At 37.6% G+C, this 15677-nt stretch overlaps 2 protein-coding genes across 4 annotated transcripts in view; one reads left to right on the top strand and one right to left on the bottom strand.

Annotated features, from left to right (window-relative positions):
- LOC130135921 (uncharacterized) overlaps nt 1-15677 on the top strand; it is a 39458-nt gene that overhangs the window by 713 nt on the left and 23068 nt on the right. The window contains exons 2-12 of one of the 3 annotated variants that reach the window (XR_008815063.1): nt 856-940; nt 1465-1516; nt 1604-1624; nt 1704-1757; nt 2649-2699; nt 4330-4392; nt 4828-4896; nt 5134-5172; nt 5490-5612; nt 5693-5785; nt 6568-6924. Coding sequence is in view for 2 of the 3 variants with exons in the window: in XM_056305794.1 (XP_056161769.1) it covers nt 856-940; nt 1465-1516; nt 1604-1624; nt 1704-1757; nt 2649-2699; nt 4330-4392; nt 4828-4896; nt 5134-5172; nt 5490-5612; nt 5693-5785; nt 6568-6837 (920 nt within the window). In the remaining variant the exon portion in view is untranslated. Of the gene's footprint in view, nt 1-855; nt 941-1464; nt 1517-1603; nt 1625-1703; nt 1758-2648; nt 2700-4329; nt 4393-4827; nt 4897-5133; nt 5173-5489; nt 5613-5692; nt 5786-6567; nt 6962-15677 lie in introns of those variants that run through there. The other 2 variants (XM_056305794.1, XM_056305795.1) reach the window with 2 other exon arrangements.
- Nucleotides 7655-12719, bottom strand: LOC115663601 (ankyrin repeat-containing protein At5g02620-like). Its single transcript, XM_030585590.2, has 3 exons — nt 11913-12719; nt 10051-10559; nt 7655-8790 (listed from the first exon to the last, which is right to left on the bottom strand). The coding sequence occupies exons 1-3, from the start codon at nt 12517-12519 to the stop codon at nt 8113-8115; spliced, it is 1794 nt and encodes a 597-aa protein (XP_030441450.1). The 5' UTR covers nt 12520-12719; the 3' UTR covers nt 7655-8112.

Genomic DNA, 15677 nt, shown 5'->3' on the forward strand with positions numbered 1-15677 from the left:
CTTTTGAAATCATCTTCATTTCCTAACTCTATTTAGCTTTTGCATAGTAGTTCTATCTCTCTATCCTTAGTGTTTGTACTGGTGTACTTAGTGCCTTTTTCGTTAGAAGAACAGGAATGTAGAGTTGAAGTTGTGACTGTCTTGTTCTTCTAAAAAACTTTGCGCAGTGTGAGGTTGTCATGAAACCATTTGTATTCAACTGGCATCTTTCCAAGAAACATTTCGATTGTGATTTGTCAAGTCACAAGCTATAAATACATTGTTGGCCCATTTCCTTACAACTTAAACATTTGGGAGGGACAATTTGTCTAACATGGTATCAGGAGTTAAGGTCAAGGCTTCGAAGCTTGACACTCCCTCTCAATTTTCTCCGGCTTGTTAAACCTGTTATTCTGCCTGTTTTCACATTTCCTCGATTATTTCGTTAATGTGGTTCCATCCACAACCTGAGCGCAAGGGCCAACGTAGATTCAAGGGCGAGTTTTCAACCATATCCTACAAATATATTGTTGGCCCGTTTCCTTTATCTTAAGCTTTTATGATGAACAGTTTGTCTAACATGATTATAGATAACTACTTCAATTAGATGCACACCGGGGATTGAGGAGTACTGAAAAGCATTCTTGACCTTGTCCATTTCTTGGATGAAACAATTCTCAAGGAATGTGTGCCATACGTGTTTGCTCCACTAAGTCAAGTCTTGGGCTCCAGTGTCATAAGAGCGAGAGGTCCAAGAGTTTGTGGAAAACGAGCACTGGTGGCACACACCGCACTGTTGTACATGTCGGTCTTGGTAGTTGCCCCAGTTGACATTTCCTCTAAACAGGATGACGTTTCATGGGTTGTTTGCATCAGGTATTAGCGACAAGTGCAGCAACAAAGGAGTCACACGCTTCACTGAGCTCTTAAGCAACTGGTCCGGTTCTGAAGGCCACTGCATGTATGGTTGCTTTCTTTGAATAAACATTTTCAAGATTCAGCTTCACATAGATTTTTTTTCATTTTACTTTTTGAAACTCTGTTTTATCTGAATCAATGGTTAATGAGATGCTTTGCCAAGGAAATGCTTGCATGAGGCCCCAACAATTAATCAATGCATATTATTTTCTTATTTTCCCATGCTTTGGGAAGTTTCAAACATATTACTTTTAGAATGATGTTTATATACTTGTTCTTAAGACTATTCTTCCGATGTTTTGAATTTGTACCTCTATGGAACATTAGCTACAATTATGTCTGTTCATGGAATTGGCAATTAGTGTCCTATCTGAACCACCGTGACAATCTTTGTTAATGGCAAAATTGCATTCGTCAGTGGGTTATTTTGTTTAACTTAACCTTTTGTTTTGCATGTTCGTCTAGAATTTTCTCCCACATTGGTGCCATGATTAATCTTTTTGAATTTCATTAGAAAATGGACTTATTTTTGTTCATTTACTCTTTCCACTATCTCTTACTTTGTAGTGAAATAGGAGACGGCTCATGGGACTCGTGGACTATGCCACTTCTAAAGCAGGTAAGTTGTCAAATGGCTATTGCTTGTTATCCTTAATGATTTGTATCTGACAATCCATGACAATCTGTTATGTACCTTGCCTTTCAGACCGCCATTGCTTGTGAGAAGGTGCTGACAGTTTCTGGAGATATGTATTGTCTTCTGGTACCTGAAATTCACTTTTACTGGAAAAATTTCGATATCACAGGTGAAGAACATGAGCGAACTTAGCGATGGCTACAATTTAGTTGGGCTTTCTCAGGTAATGACATTGAATGCCAATCTTAACTAAATTATAAGTCACTAACCATGCATTGCCTCATGTAGATGGAACCATTCCGCAGATTCTGTGTTATAGTCATAGACAAGTGAGGAATCTGTTAGATCTACTAAAACAGTAATTCAATTGGACTTGAAATTGAACATATTGAGAAGTTTGTGATTCTTTACTTGATGCAAGAGAAAATCTGCGGCTTTTAGTTGAGTGAGTGAGCTAATTGCGTTGACAGCATCAAAGAACTAGAGCCCGGTCAATTTTCTGGGAAACATAACTAGGTTAGCATCTCTGAAATGTGAGCATGTTGGAAAGAGAACTAGAATGATGTCTTGACTATATAATTTGTCAATTAGTCAGTCCTGAATCTCTTCTGTCTTATGAGTTTACAACATGTTAGGAGAGAGAGGATCTTGATAGCGACTGCACATCTTATTAATACAAATTTTAGTTAAAAGAAAATTTATAATTGAGATGTGGGGGTAGTGAAGGAGTTTAAGGTGGCATCCTTGTGGAAAACTTCATGTATCTCTAAAGTCTACACAAATGCTTTTAAAAGCTTTACATTGATGTTATAGTATCCATTATTTAGCAATAAACATGTGGTTTAGATGCTGTAATCTTCAACTCATTATATTTATTCTATGCCCTTGTATGTTGTACTCCAGTAATTCTTAGGCAACATAACCAACATACTGTATCGATGTAGTATATAGACAGCACAGTTAGCTTAATAAGTGGTGAATGGATAATAGACAATGTCGTAATCTGTGAATTCTTACTAATGTCTTTGTCCTGTTGCTGTATGCCTAGTTTCTCCTTTTTCATGGTTAGAGCTATCTGTCTACCATCATTGCAACTTACCTGCCTGTCTCACAGGGCACCATGATTGGTCGAGGCGTTGTTGAATTTTGTGATGGAGCACCTCCGGTGAGATAAAGTTCTTCACAGAGTGAATTACACAGTTTCGTGTCATGCATACTTTCTTTTCGATATTGACTTGAAAACATGTAGTGAATCATTTTATATTGTTTGTAGATCTTTTCCCCGCTTTTCCTTTCACGAGTCTTATAATATTCTTTATAATACTACTGCCCAACTTTTGAGATAATGCACAGAAGCGCTCTCTTTCTTGTCTATAATTTTCTTAAAGATGTCGGAGTATAAAACTTCGAGTTTGCAGAGAGTCACATTTTTAAACAATGAAATGAGATTCCACGAATAGCACTTTGTCAAGCCGTGCCACTATGGTGTAAATTTCTACAAATTTTACTTTGATCCTAGAAGTAATACTTGAGTGCAGTCGTGGGCCTTTTAACATCAACCTCTTTCTAGAACATTGTGCTGTGCTAGTAATACTGTGGGGCTCGATTTATAACCTTTTTATGTTGGCATAACTCATCTGAAGCTCCTTCATCTGTCTTCGTACATCAAGCATGATATTAAGGACACTGAAGCTTCTCTTCCTACTATCCTGTATGTCTTCCCTCTTCCCTCTCAGAACAGTATATAAAGTGAAGAGGAACAAATATCTCGACGAATGTTTAAGCAGGAAAAATTGACTGGAATGATTTGCCGTAAAAGATGAACTTCCTAATATATTTCAGGAGAAAAATGGGTCCACATGGGAATGCCGGTTTTTAAGGACGACACAAAAACTGCAGATCACAAGCCTTTTGATGTTTACTTTAAGTTTGTGCATTTCAAAGGGTCTGTAGCACATTGCTGCGCTAATTCCTTCTCCCACCAACTAGTGAGATATTTTGGAGTACTTTGGATGGAACTTGGTCCTTATGTCATTTTTTCTTCTTCACTAGTCGGATATGTTAATGATTCGTAGTAAATATTTTCCTAACTGCAGACATGAAACAACACGATGTCACAAATTAAATCAGCTGCAGACATCGCTAAGTTCTTTCTAGCTACACTATCTAATATAATGGATAATTTGCTAACCTACCTTTTTGATGTTGTGGTCCCTTTTGTTGTTATTGGCAAGGGAAAAAAAATTCCTACTGCTTAACCAGCAAAACAGACATTTTATTATATATTCCTTCACTTGGATTGAAATTTGCGATACGTTTAATGGAAGGAAGTGCAGATGGTAAAGAGAAAAGGGTTGTGATAGTACGGTACCATATCATGTCACGTATTAATTTCTAATGGGAAGTAAAACAGTAGTTGACCTGCGGAAAAGAAAACTTAGTCTCTTCTTTTTTGCATAATGATCCTCCAGTCCAAGTAAATGCAGAGAAAAAGGTAAAGAAAGACGGGACTAAAGAAAAGAACAAAGTTACGTGTGCTTTCGACTTGTGTATTTTTTGGATAAGTGGACAATAGGGGAGGATTGTTTCCGTAATTCTGTTTCTTTCTTTTGACACCAGATATCTCTATCTGAAAATTTTCAACTCGCTTTGTTATTCATATACCAAGAAGCGATTCGTTCTCTTAAATTCTTTGATCCTCACCACTCCATTCATTACAAATCAGATTTACTTCTCCAGAGTGCATTTCTGAACTGTTCTAACAGCGCAAGCTTGTTTCTCTATTCATGGAGCAGGTGAAGAACTTCATATCGCTGGCAGGTATCCATGCTGGAATTGCGTCTATACCGTTTTGTGGAGTAAGTAGTCCGTTCCTTTCCCACAATTGATCCATTTTTTTTACCAATTATTAGCAGCAAAAAGGAAGCTCATTCTGTTTGTGATCTTGTAAGCGAGAAATTTAAGTATCCTTTCGCAGAGTGCGAAAGACTTCTTGGTAAGTTGATATATTTGATGAAGATATAGTCTGTTTGGCTAATTGAGAGTAGTTCTCTCCAGCAGAATTGTACATGACAAGGGCAAGAAAAAATCTTTTTTTCAAGTCTTTCCTATATTTATTTGCAAATATCACTAATCTCCCAGTTTTGTACATGACACGCATTTCTGGCGTGGTTTTAGATTGATTTGGCATTAGGATACACCATTCTCTAGTGTTCTCTTGATTGAGGTCTCATGGGGGTTGAAGTTTGCTTATATCACTGCAGTTTGATTTTTTTTTGTTCCTTCCTTGACAGTCCGGTATCTTTTGCGTTCTTGTGGACTATTTGATCGAGCTACTAGGGATCTACTCTGAATATGTCCAGGTTTGGCTTGGTCTTCCTAGTCATTTTCTGATTCACATTACCCTATTACTATAACGATACCTGAGGATAGTGTTGCTCAAAGTCTTATCCAGGCTACTTTTTCTGCACCATCAACAACTAGCTTCTTTACATGTCCACTGTAGAAATATTGCGCCAACCTAATTTTCTCTCTTCTTTCATACTTCACTGTTTAACCGCATCTTCTTGTTTTGTTCGGAAACCTTCATACAATCACAGGAGCACTTGGCACCCGCTGGTTATGTGAAGATTCCAACTGTGAGTATGATTCTGTGTTAAGAGAGAAAATACTTAGATAGGATGACTTTTTGTTTGTATCTTCTCGATGGTCCTAATTTGTACATCTTACTATATTATTCAGTGAAATTATTTTATAGCCATTCCAAAATAGGTGTGCCCGACAATACTCCTCGTATAACATAGGAGCAATGCATATTTTCATTGATTTCGTGTTTTTAGTTTCGTGTGTTTGATGTTATTTGTCAATGCAAAATAGCATTTCACTTGCTATTGTGTCACAAAGTCTAAATGTTCTTTCAATTAAGCATGGTGTGAATTGCCTTTCGTTTCTGCAGGACCTTGCTAACTATCTAAAAGGATGTAAATTTCTCCCAAAATTAAACAATGAACTTGTGGATGACAGAAACTCAACCTACAAGGAAAGATTTGCTAGCTTGCAGAACCTAGTCCTTATTATGGTTAGTTTTGTATATGTTGTTGATTTTGGACTCTTGTCTTTTGTAGCTTCGTGATGCTAACTCTTTTTATTTCCCTCTAGTTTGAGCAAGACTCTGTGTTGGTACCAAAGGAAACATCCTGGTTCGGATACTATCCAGATGGAACTGATGATACTGTTTTGCCTGCCCAGGAGGTAATTGATGTAGTACCTTGAAATGCAGTTATCAGTGTCTTTATCAGTGCCACTGAATTATGGTAATATTTGGGTGACACTGATGGTCACTGAAAGCAGTGGTAAAGTATTTATGGTTGATGAGGGTGGAATCTCCTCGTGGATCAGAAAGCATGCATTTTGAAAGGTTGCATTCTTTTGAGAATTCTTTCCAGTCCTCAACCGATTCCATAATTAAGATTCTGCTTGAGGACTTGCACGCGCATAAATATATGAAAAACCAGGGGTGTGGAATATGTAAAATCTTTGGTAACATTGATATTGACTTGGAATCAACTTTTTTTATTGCACGTTGCGCGATCAACCAAGAATTATAACAGAGAACAAGCTGAAACATTTTCTAAACCTTACATATGAATGATCAACCATGTTGAAAGTAATACTGAGGATTGTGAAAGCATTTTCTTTATTGAGCTCATCCTCTACAATCTTATGGTGTAGGAGGTGTATATCCATGACATGGTTTGGAATTGCTTTTGGTAGTGATTTATGATTTTCATTTCATCATTGAGCATTCAACTTTGAAAGGTCGATAATCTAAGGACAATTGCATTTACTTGAGAAAAATGGAAGGAATAGAATGGGTGAAGGAACATATTGTGATATCGTGTAGTGGCTGTGGTGTAAGCTTATCATAACATGCTTTTACCCTTACTCGATGCTACAATTTGCATCCTTTTACCATTAGGACTGGATTGGATTGAAAAAAAGAGGAATGTATCTAATTGATTCATTTCCTGCAGACCGAACTTTACATCGAGGACTGGATTGGATTGAAGACCTTGGATGAAGCTGGGAAAGTCAAATTCATCAACGTCTCTGGGAACCATCTCCAGATCTCTCTTGCCGATATGAAAGAATATATACTACCTTACTTGGTGGATGATGCAGCATTAGCGAAGAACATGGCAACAGGAACGGCTTCTAGTAGCTGGACCCCGTGGGTTCAGGGTTTGTATCGAAGAATGGTTAGGCTGTTTGAGGATCGGCCGCTGCTCCTCTCTGTGCGTTAGAGAGTGATGCATGTATTCCAGGCATGAACACGAAACATGAAGCGAAATGATTGTTTTTGGCGTGAATGGGTGATTGAATTTTTATAGGTTGATATGGTATGCATCCTTGGCCTTGTGTACCTAATTATTCGAGGATGTTACTTACTGGATTGACTTGAAAGTTCTGAGAATACTCTGAAAGATGACATTCCCATTTCTACTAAGGCTTATGAAACTTTTGAAATAATTGGAAGGGAGGGATCTTGCATCAGCCATGACTCTTGCTCTCAATAGATGCTGAAAATATTATGGTACTTCCTGCAGTTCTGCACAACTATGCAATTAAGGAGCGATGCGTAGAAGTCGAAGCCAAGTACAATATTCAACGGAAACTTTAAATTAAATGCTAGTAAATATCACATTCTTTGGCAAACCTTATACGATGTACTAACCTCTATCCATGCCTTCTTGTAAAACTTAAAACGAATTTTAGTGTTGGTAATTGCATTACAATATTGCTAACTTGCTAAGTTTTAACCGTATCCGCTTGTACAACTCACAAGGCGTTGGTAACTTTCTAATTCATTTGTCATTGGTATATTCATTACCATAAAGGTAACTTGCTAATCTCTTACCCGATTCAATTGTAAAATTTAGAAATTGTTGACTTACTAATCAATTTGACGACGGTAAATTCATTATGACGCCGGTTATTTATTAATCTCTATCCTGTCCACCTGTAAAATTTAAAAGAAGTTGGAAACTTACAAATCAATTTGACGTTGCAAATTTACATCATAAACTTCTTCAAACATCTACCGAAGCTGAGGAACGTTGAAGTGGTTCATGAAAATTAAAGTAACGGCAATCAACAAGTAGAAACAAACAAAACTCATTAATGCAGAGCTTTTTTATAATTAAAATACCCCAAACTCCAACACTTTCGTTTCAACCTAACGATTAGCACCAAACATTTTCAACTTGGCAGTTCAACCGCAATTGCTCAGCAACTGCTAACCCTCTTGGCTTTTACTTGGTTAACTGGGATGCAATCTGAGTTGTACATCCTTCACACACACGAAAGGTAAAACTTGTTGGCCTTTGCTGCTCTCCAGTCATCTTGAGCACCGCAATTAAGCCAGCGCTCAATCGAACGGGTCGACCTTGACAGGTTTTAAATCAGACATCTGACATAAAAGTGCTCGAACTCGATGGCTGACAAAGCAAAAAGAAAATTTCGCGTGCACGAGGTCACGGGAGTATAGAACCAACCAGCTCAACTTTTTAGCAGCTTTCCTAGAGTACCCCATAATCAAACAATAAGTTTCGGACGAATCTTCTGGCAGAGCTATTTTTAAATTGGGGTTGAGCCTCGGGATCAAGGAAAGCACCAAAAAGGTACATAGTCAAGAGACATCCGGACATGACATAAGGAATGATTCCGAGCCCGATGGTTCTGGTCAATACTACATACGTACCGCAAGCAAAGGCTAGCACCATCCCCAATATCGCAAAATAAATGCAATATGCCGCGATGTGCGTGTATCTCGCCTGTTGGCGCTCGCTCAATGCAGAAGTGTCGAATTGTAAGAATAATGCCAGGATGGAGAAACAGAACGCAGCAGTGTCAGTTATCACAAAGGCTTTGAAAGCGGCCCTGCCAGCAAGAGTTGCCATTCCTTGGTCGGGTCCGTCGTTGTTATAACCTCCGGGCATCGTGAAGGCCGCAGCGAAGGTCACTGTCGCTATGAGCACTGCCACTAGTAGTTGAAGGTCGATAATGCTTCTTTTTGACGAGTAGAAATTTTCTCTGTTGGCGGTATTACTTCCTGAGGTTACAGACCCACCTGGTTGATCCTCAACAGATTGCTTGTTTAACCTCTTCTTGACATGTTGAACAACCCAGTCTTGCCTAAACGGCCATCCGTGATATCCTTCCAACACATGTTTAACTTTTGCAGCTCTGTAGCCGACCTAAAAATGTACAGAATGTATCAATTTACGTTGGTCTTTCTCGGCGAAATACTTCAAGACCCCCACTTTACACACTCAAGATGCATCCATAACAAACAGCACTCCCGACGAGCCCTAAAATATTAAGGAGAATTCATTCAATTCATCTCTTTTAGAAAAAATTATTTACTCAAAAACTTTTTGAAAGGGGGCAGAAAAGAAACAGAAGAATTTTAGCTAATTATTGTACAAAATTTTCTTATTCTTTTGGATGAATATATAAACTTCTCGATTAAGATCCTATAAAAAGTACAGCTAATTTTACATCATAAAGAGTGGTTGACAGCTTGGTACAAGGGCCATTAGACCGTCCAGATTTATTCTTCTTTTTTCTCATTTTCTTTTCTTTCTTTTTTCCCTTTACCTTATCCCCCAACTTTAAAGGATCCCAATCCTAAATATTTTTGCATTGTTTTCAAGATAAATAAGACAGACAATTACCTTTGAACTAGTTGAAGACTCGCATGTTGCAGCGATTTGAAATTTATACTTACTGAAAAGTTTTGTTTAGATGATATAATATGATCATACAACACAATATTCACAAACGTTATACACTGTATTTTACACAAATAATATATATCTGTCAACCAAACAACAAGATTAACTAATATGGAAAATTACTTTACTAAGTGATTCGTCTTAAATTATACGGTGTTATTTGAATATTTTGTACCGTATACCTTGCAATGAAACAAAAATATCCAAACTTAAAATTGTTTGAAACTAGTTTGCTATATGCAGTATACTGTTTCCTAGAGGATCCCATAATCAAATTGCACTTAAATTCGAAAGCTGTGGGATTTGATGTTGATATTTGTTGTAGGAACATAGATAGATCAAGGGGAATAAAAAATCCTTTTTATTTTTTTGTCTAATTAACGTTAAAATTAGTTTGCGAATTAATGTTAAGTGAAGTGGGGCGGAATGAAGTTTTATGATAATGTGGCTCAACCACAAAATTCAATTCTACCCACCTTTCTTATTATTTATAGTTAGATATGAAGTATGAAATCACGACATTCTGAGTCCCTTTTTCAAATGTGTGTCAACACTCAATAAAGCAATCTATGCTACTCTTTGCTACGAAAATAAAAAATATAGTCAATATGCTTGAACAATCGAATAAGCAAAACAAAGTTGACGCAAAATAACTTCAGAGTGTTTGCACTTGAAATGTGTATCACCTGAGCCACAGTTTAAGTGTTCAAGCAAGCATACCTCCTTATGAGCAGAAAAAATGTCAAAGGCGGTCAAATGATCCTTATTTTTGGCCAAACGGTCCACCCTCTTGTCTCGCGCAAGCATATATATGATGTTGTACCGTTTATGAAGCGCAGCCAAATGCAAAGCCGTGTTTCCATTGGTGTCTTGTTCATTGATAAGATTCTCCAGGTTTGGCATCTCTAGTGTGAACTTGACTACATTTACTCGTCCACCAATAACAGCTGCATGAAGAGCCGTTTGTTCTCTGGTGTTTATTATGTCACACGCATCAGGACAGGATCTAATAAGCTCCTCAATGACATTGACGTGGCCTCGAAATGCTGCCATGTGAAGAGCCGATTGCCCCTCTTTGTCTAAGACGTACACCACAGAAGTATCGTGTTGCAGGAGGAATCGAACTGCTTCGACTTTGCCCCAGCAAGCGAGATAATGAAGGGGAGTCCACCCCTCATCATCTCCTTCTCTGATCATTTCTGGTATCTTCTCCAGGATTTTCCACCAACCTTTGCAAATACAATAGGAATGTGTCATGATTTAGACTGTTGCGAGCATCTTGACATAGATATTAAAACTGCATTTAATCCCATTAAGTTTTCCCGTTTTGCTCTGTACTAGGGAGGAATATGTCATGGTTATTCTGAAGTTTCTCTAGTGATCTTGTGTAACACATGTAGAATCTAACTACCTTCGATCTAGCATAATGCGGAAGTTTGTAAAGTTTTTCCTCATTTTACTGAAATATCGTGCCCAGCTCACTTTTATAGAAGATTTCGAGATAACATTGAATCAAGAGGAGAAAATGTCGAAACAAAGAACACAACCAAAAGAAAAAAACAAGGAACTGGATGAGAGAGGAAAGGGAAGAGGTAGGGGTGTGATGGTGGTGATGATTGCTGCCACTGCCATCGTAGGAGGGGTTGATGATGATGTAGCCAGTGGCATTCGAAAAAAAGTGGTAAAATCAGAAAAAAAAGGAACAGAACAAGATCTAGAAAAAAAGGTGTAGACCGAGATTACGTGCCTGCAAAAAATACCATCTTAAAATAGTGATTTTTCTGAATGAATATGTAATCCAAAACGTAACAAACTCTTAGGCTGCGTTTGGTCGTCCAGATTTCTAAACAGGATAGGACTGGATAGGATAGGATAAGAAATCTTGGGATTTCTTCATATTCTGTCCACTGTTTGGTGGACTACGGATTTAAAGTCGGATAGAAAAATTTTTATTTTATTTTTTTGCTATTCACGGGTCCGGAGGAGTCGGTGAAGGAAAAAAAGCCGAGAAATTTTTTTGGTGAAAGCGCACAAGGTGTGGGGATGAAGATGACGGTGAGTGGAGCGTAGGATTTCTAGAAAAATAGGCATTAGAAATCCTATCCGGATCTATCCTACCTCTCCCCCCCGGATTTTTTTATCCGGGCTATATCCGGTCTATATCCGACCTTATCCTATCCTGGACCACCACCAAACACAGATCCTATCCTGGCTTTTATACGGTCGACCAAACGCAGCCTTATATTCTTTTCTTAGCCCGCATACTAAGAGAAGACGAACCGATTCGAACTTATTTAATAGTTAATGAACAGAACAATAAAGAGAATGCAACGAGCACAAGAACTCGAATCTTTTCAAAACATAACCACGGTACATAAGCGGTCCTTGGAAAAAAGTATGACCTTTCACTAAAATAAAAGTACTAATAAATAAATAAATAAATAAATATTTGTGTTCATTATTATATTTTTAAAATATACTAGGATAGATGGCGGTCATCACTGCTAACACATATGTGAGAGAGAGAGAAGGCGCTTCTATTAAAATTTGTTTCATTGGGCTTAGAATCTTGGGATACTTACAGGTTGGTAGGTCAAGTATTGCGACATGCATAGCTGTCAATCCCTTAGGGCCCTTATGAGAGGATGAGACCGAGAAAGCACCTAAAATTAGATCAACGGTACTAGAAAGTCCCAATTCTGCTGCAATATAAAGCGGGGACTCATCAGCAGCATTAGTAATGTTACACAGATGAGGATCTTTTTTAATCAGCAACTTCACCACCCCATGATGGCCTCCTCTTAACGCATAGTGCAGCGCGGTATCCTTCTGCGAATTTGGCTTTCGAAGTAGCTCTTTGCACGCGTCAACTTGTCCGCTTTCAACAACCCAACACAGTGATTTCGCCAGATCAATGAAGACTCGAACCGCTTCGCAACTTCCTACTTTAGCAGCAAGGTGTAGGGGAGTGTCTTCTTTGTAGTTACCCTGCCAAAGAAGGGCCGGTCCTGATGGACATTGAAGAATATGTTCAATGAACTCTACCTGCTTGTATTGAGCCGCAACGTGAAGAATGCTGTTCTCCTTTGGCGTTGTTTGGTGGAAAAGGTCCTCTCCATTTCCTGAAATTATTGCCTTCAGAGAATCAAAGTCTCCCAACTTTGCTGCCTCATACACTTTGGGATGCATTCTGATTGTCTCTCTATCTTTCCCAGGACACGGAGTAGTTGCCAATGAACATGTACATATAAGCAATGAGTTCAAGTGGGAGGAATTTCTTTCAGATAATAGTTTTCGAAAAGCCAAATTGATCTATTTCTTTGAAGTTTCTGTAATCCCACGCGCAAATTGAAAGGGAAAAGATCAAGCAATTGACAAAACAAAACAAAAAAAAAAAATCAACGGCCAGGTCTCCCCGCAGCTTCTTTTTCGTCCTTTTTTGACTTTTGAACCATCTTGACTCCCACTTTTCATCTAATTCAAAACCATTGCATCATTGCACGATCCAGGAAACTTCCTGAACAACGTAACTTTTGACTTACGTGCCTTCCCAGTTCCCACTGTGGGTACGTAGCCATGAGAACCGCATCTTGGATAGTTCCTCAGCCAAGTGAACTTTCTACGGAACCTTCAAGGCCGATGTCATCGGATGGTGTCCTACTAACATTTTAGATAAAAATGATAAAAATGAAATTAATCAATTTGCCCATAAATCCTGCTATCTGGAAATCCAAATACTTTACAAGTCTCATGAACCGGTTAAGTCTAAACTTTTAGCTTGCGCAGATAGCTGACTCAGAGCAGTTTGTACAAAATTAAAACAAATGAGGTTGTAGATAAGGAAGCGGGATCATCCATTGAAAAGTTAATTTTTTTACCGAAGTTTTCAAATAAACTTGAGAAGTTAATTTTTTGACCTTGGGGGAGGAGCACGCCTCACGTTGCGTTGGATCCGTCCTTGTTCTGAAGTCATTTATCTTGCAAAGTCAAATTCCGTGTCCTGTGACTATGATATACTAAGATAAGTATGAGTTTGGAATTTCTCAATAGAGAAAGTTTTAAATTCATTTTAAACATGACATTCGTGTCTATTTAAGTCGATCGATCACTTCGTGTTTAGTATTATTAACTTTTCTTGTCTCTTTTTTTCAAAAAAATAATATATCACAGTTATTGATCTAGGTAAACGGATCAGAATTGTACTATGAAAGAATCTTGATAACCTCTCTATAAATTAACTTCATACAAGAAAAAAAAATTAAAACCAGCAACTTCCTAGAAATTGCGTAGTCACTAGAAGCCAATATTATAGTGCATATTTTATTAATTAGGTGATTAGTAACTGGTACATAGTATTATACCTTAATTAAACGATGATATAAGTATGATGTAACCTTTAGGACAAGTAATTTCCTTCAATATGAGTGGCTTAAACTTAGAATTTATTGCCCTGTCTTACGGGAGGTGTTCTCGTTCGATTAGGCATGCCGCTGAATTGAATCGATTATTTGATAATGAAACTTGCACCTTTACTAGGTACAATATTTTGTCAATTAATTTTTCTTTCATTTTTATATAACTTGGAAAACGATAAGAAAAGTCAGAAAATTACCAATTCATTAGGAAAACAATTTCCCACATGGCATTTTCAGTCGCGTAGTTATAGGAAATGAAACTTTTTAAGTGTAAGAGTGGCTTATAGGAGGAATTAGCCATGGAAGTTTCCAATCAATCAACCTGTCCCGCGCCATCGTCAAAACATTTTTTTGGCGCTAATTCATGTTGTTATTAATAAGTATATTCCGAATCAATATACCCAAAAAATAGGTTCAAATGTATGTATAATCTTTCCTTTTTTAATAACCAACATATGGGGGCAAATTTGAAAGGTTAATAATGTGAAAAATGTGAAGCAAAGTGGGTGATTAGAGGGTGTCCACTATTTCGAACGAAATTCATGTTCGAATGATGAGAGGGCATGCAAAAATGAGAGCCGCGAATGGGGAGTTCATGCGGCGAAGATGTTTTTGGTTAGGGTTTAAATTAGGCCGTCGTAGATGAACCAGGTTCCTAATGTTTAGGTAACGTACGAGTGATTTTTAGTCCAAAATTTAGATGTCATCTAAGTGAATTTATCATGTTTAGATAATAATCTCTGAAAAGTCAAATTGGTATGTTCCTTTGAATTTCCCGTTTCCCACGGGCAACTCTATGATTATAAAGTGGGGCGACTCTTGTTGAAAGGACTGAATGAGAAGTATCCCCCACGGCTTTTTGTATTTGGAACCATCTGGTCTTCCACTTTTCATCAAAATCAAAACCATGGCGCGTACATGATGCTTCCTGGAACATGGTAACGTTAAATTTACACGCCTTCCCCCAGGGGTTGGTAGCGAGGATGACCATCTTCGACAGTTCAACCACCGTGTGGCTATTCCGCATAGAAGTTGGGGAGAAGAACACAAGAAACAAGCAGAATTTATATATAAAAAGTTTTGCCGGAATTTAATCGACAACATAGTGTGATGACATAAAAATACAACGTGGGAATTTAATTGACAACGAAGATCTGAAAACTACAACTAATATAAATGCAGAAATTTAATAGACGGTAAAATATTTGAAACTACGACTAAAGTACAGGAATTGAAAGGTAATAGTTTTTTTTCCATTGATTGGGGGCCCTTACAAAAGTAGGCTATTCAAAACTTACAATCGACGGTTACAAACGCATGTTACACTAATTCAAATAAATAAATAACTCTTCAGTGGTTACGAGATCCACAAGAAGTTATTCCGCATTTCCTATTGTCAAGCAATGCTTATCTAAAAGAGCTTAAATCCGAAACTATCATTACATGTCAATATCGATAATTTTATAGCAAATAACTTATGTTTGTTGTTGATAATTTCCTTGGCGAGTTGTCGATACTTTTCAAATTGTCAAAAGAGCTTGCAAATATGAAACTATTGCTACTTGACAATTACACGTCAATGTCGATGTCGATGTCGATGACTTCACGACTTATATATTCGAAAATATTGCTATTTGGCAGTTACGTGTTGATGTGGATGACTTCACTACCATAAAACTCATGTTTGCTATCGATAGCTTCTTTGGTTGGTGATGCTCTTCAAATTATCGACTGTTCTTTTTATCGATGACTTCTGTTGTTTACTAAACTCTGTTATTATCGATTAAGTCTATCACTTGTCTATAATAACCAAAAGTTCTTCATTTTAGGGTGTGAACAGGAACGTTCAGCGATAGTGTCATCCAGATAGGGAAATTCATGTGTAGAGATAAACTGTAGCTTAATCCATGAGCTCATATTAGTTCAACTCAT

This window comes from Syzygium oleosum, unplaced genomic scaffold (genome assembly GCF_021117445.2).
Source record: "Syzygium oleosum isolate NSW1041296 unplaced genomic scaffold, Sole_v2.1 Sole_v2.39, whole genome shotgun sequence".
NCBI lineage: Eukaryota > Viridiplantae > Streptophyta > Magnoliopsida > Myrtales > Myrtaceae > Syzygium > Syzygium oleosum.

Bases quoted from the DNA above. Each gene is read 5' to 3' on its own strand.
- LOC115663601 (XM_030585590.2), bottom strand. From the start codon at position 12,519: ATGCATCCCAAAGTGTATGAGGCAGCAAAGTTGGGAGACTTTGATTCT. The intron at 10,560-11,912 runs GTAAGTATCCCA...GTATTTGCAAAG, and splicing joins AATACTTGACCTACCAACCT to GTTGGTGGAAAATCCTGGAG. The intron at 8,791-10,050 runs GTATGCTTGCTT...GTACATTTTTAG, and splicing joins TTTTTTCTGCTCATAAGGAG to GTCGGCTACAGAGCTGCAAA.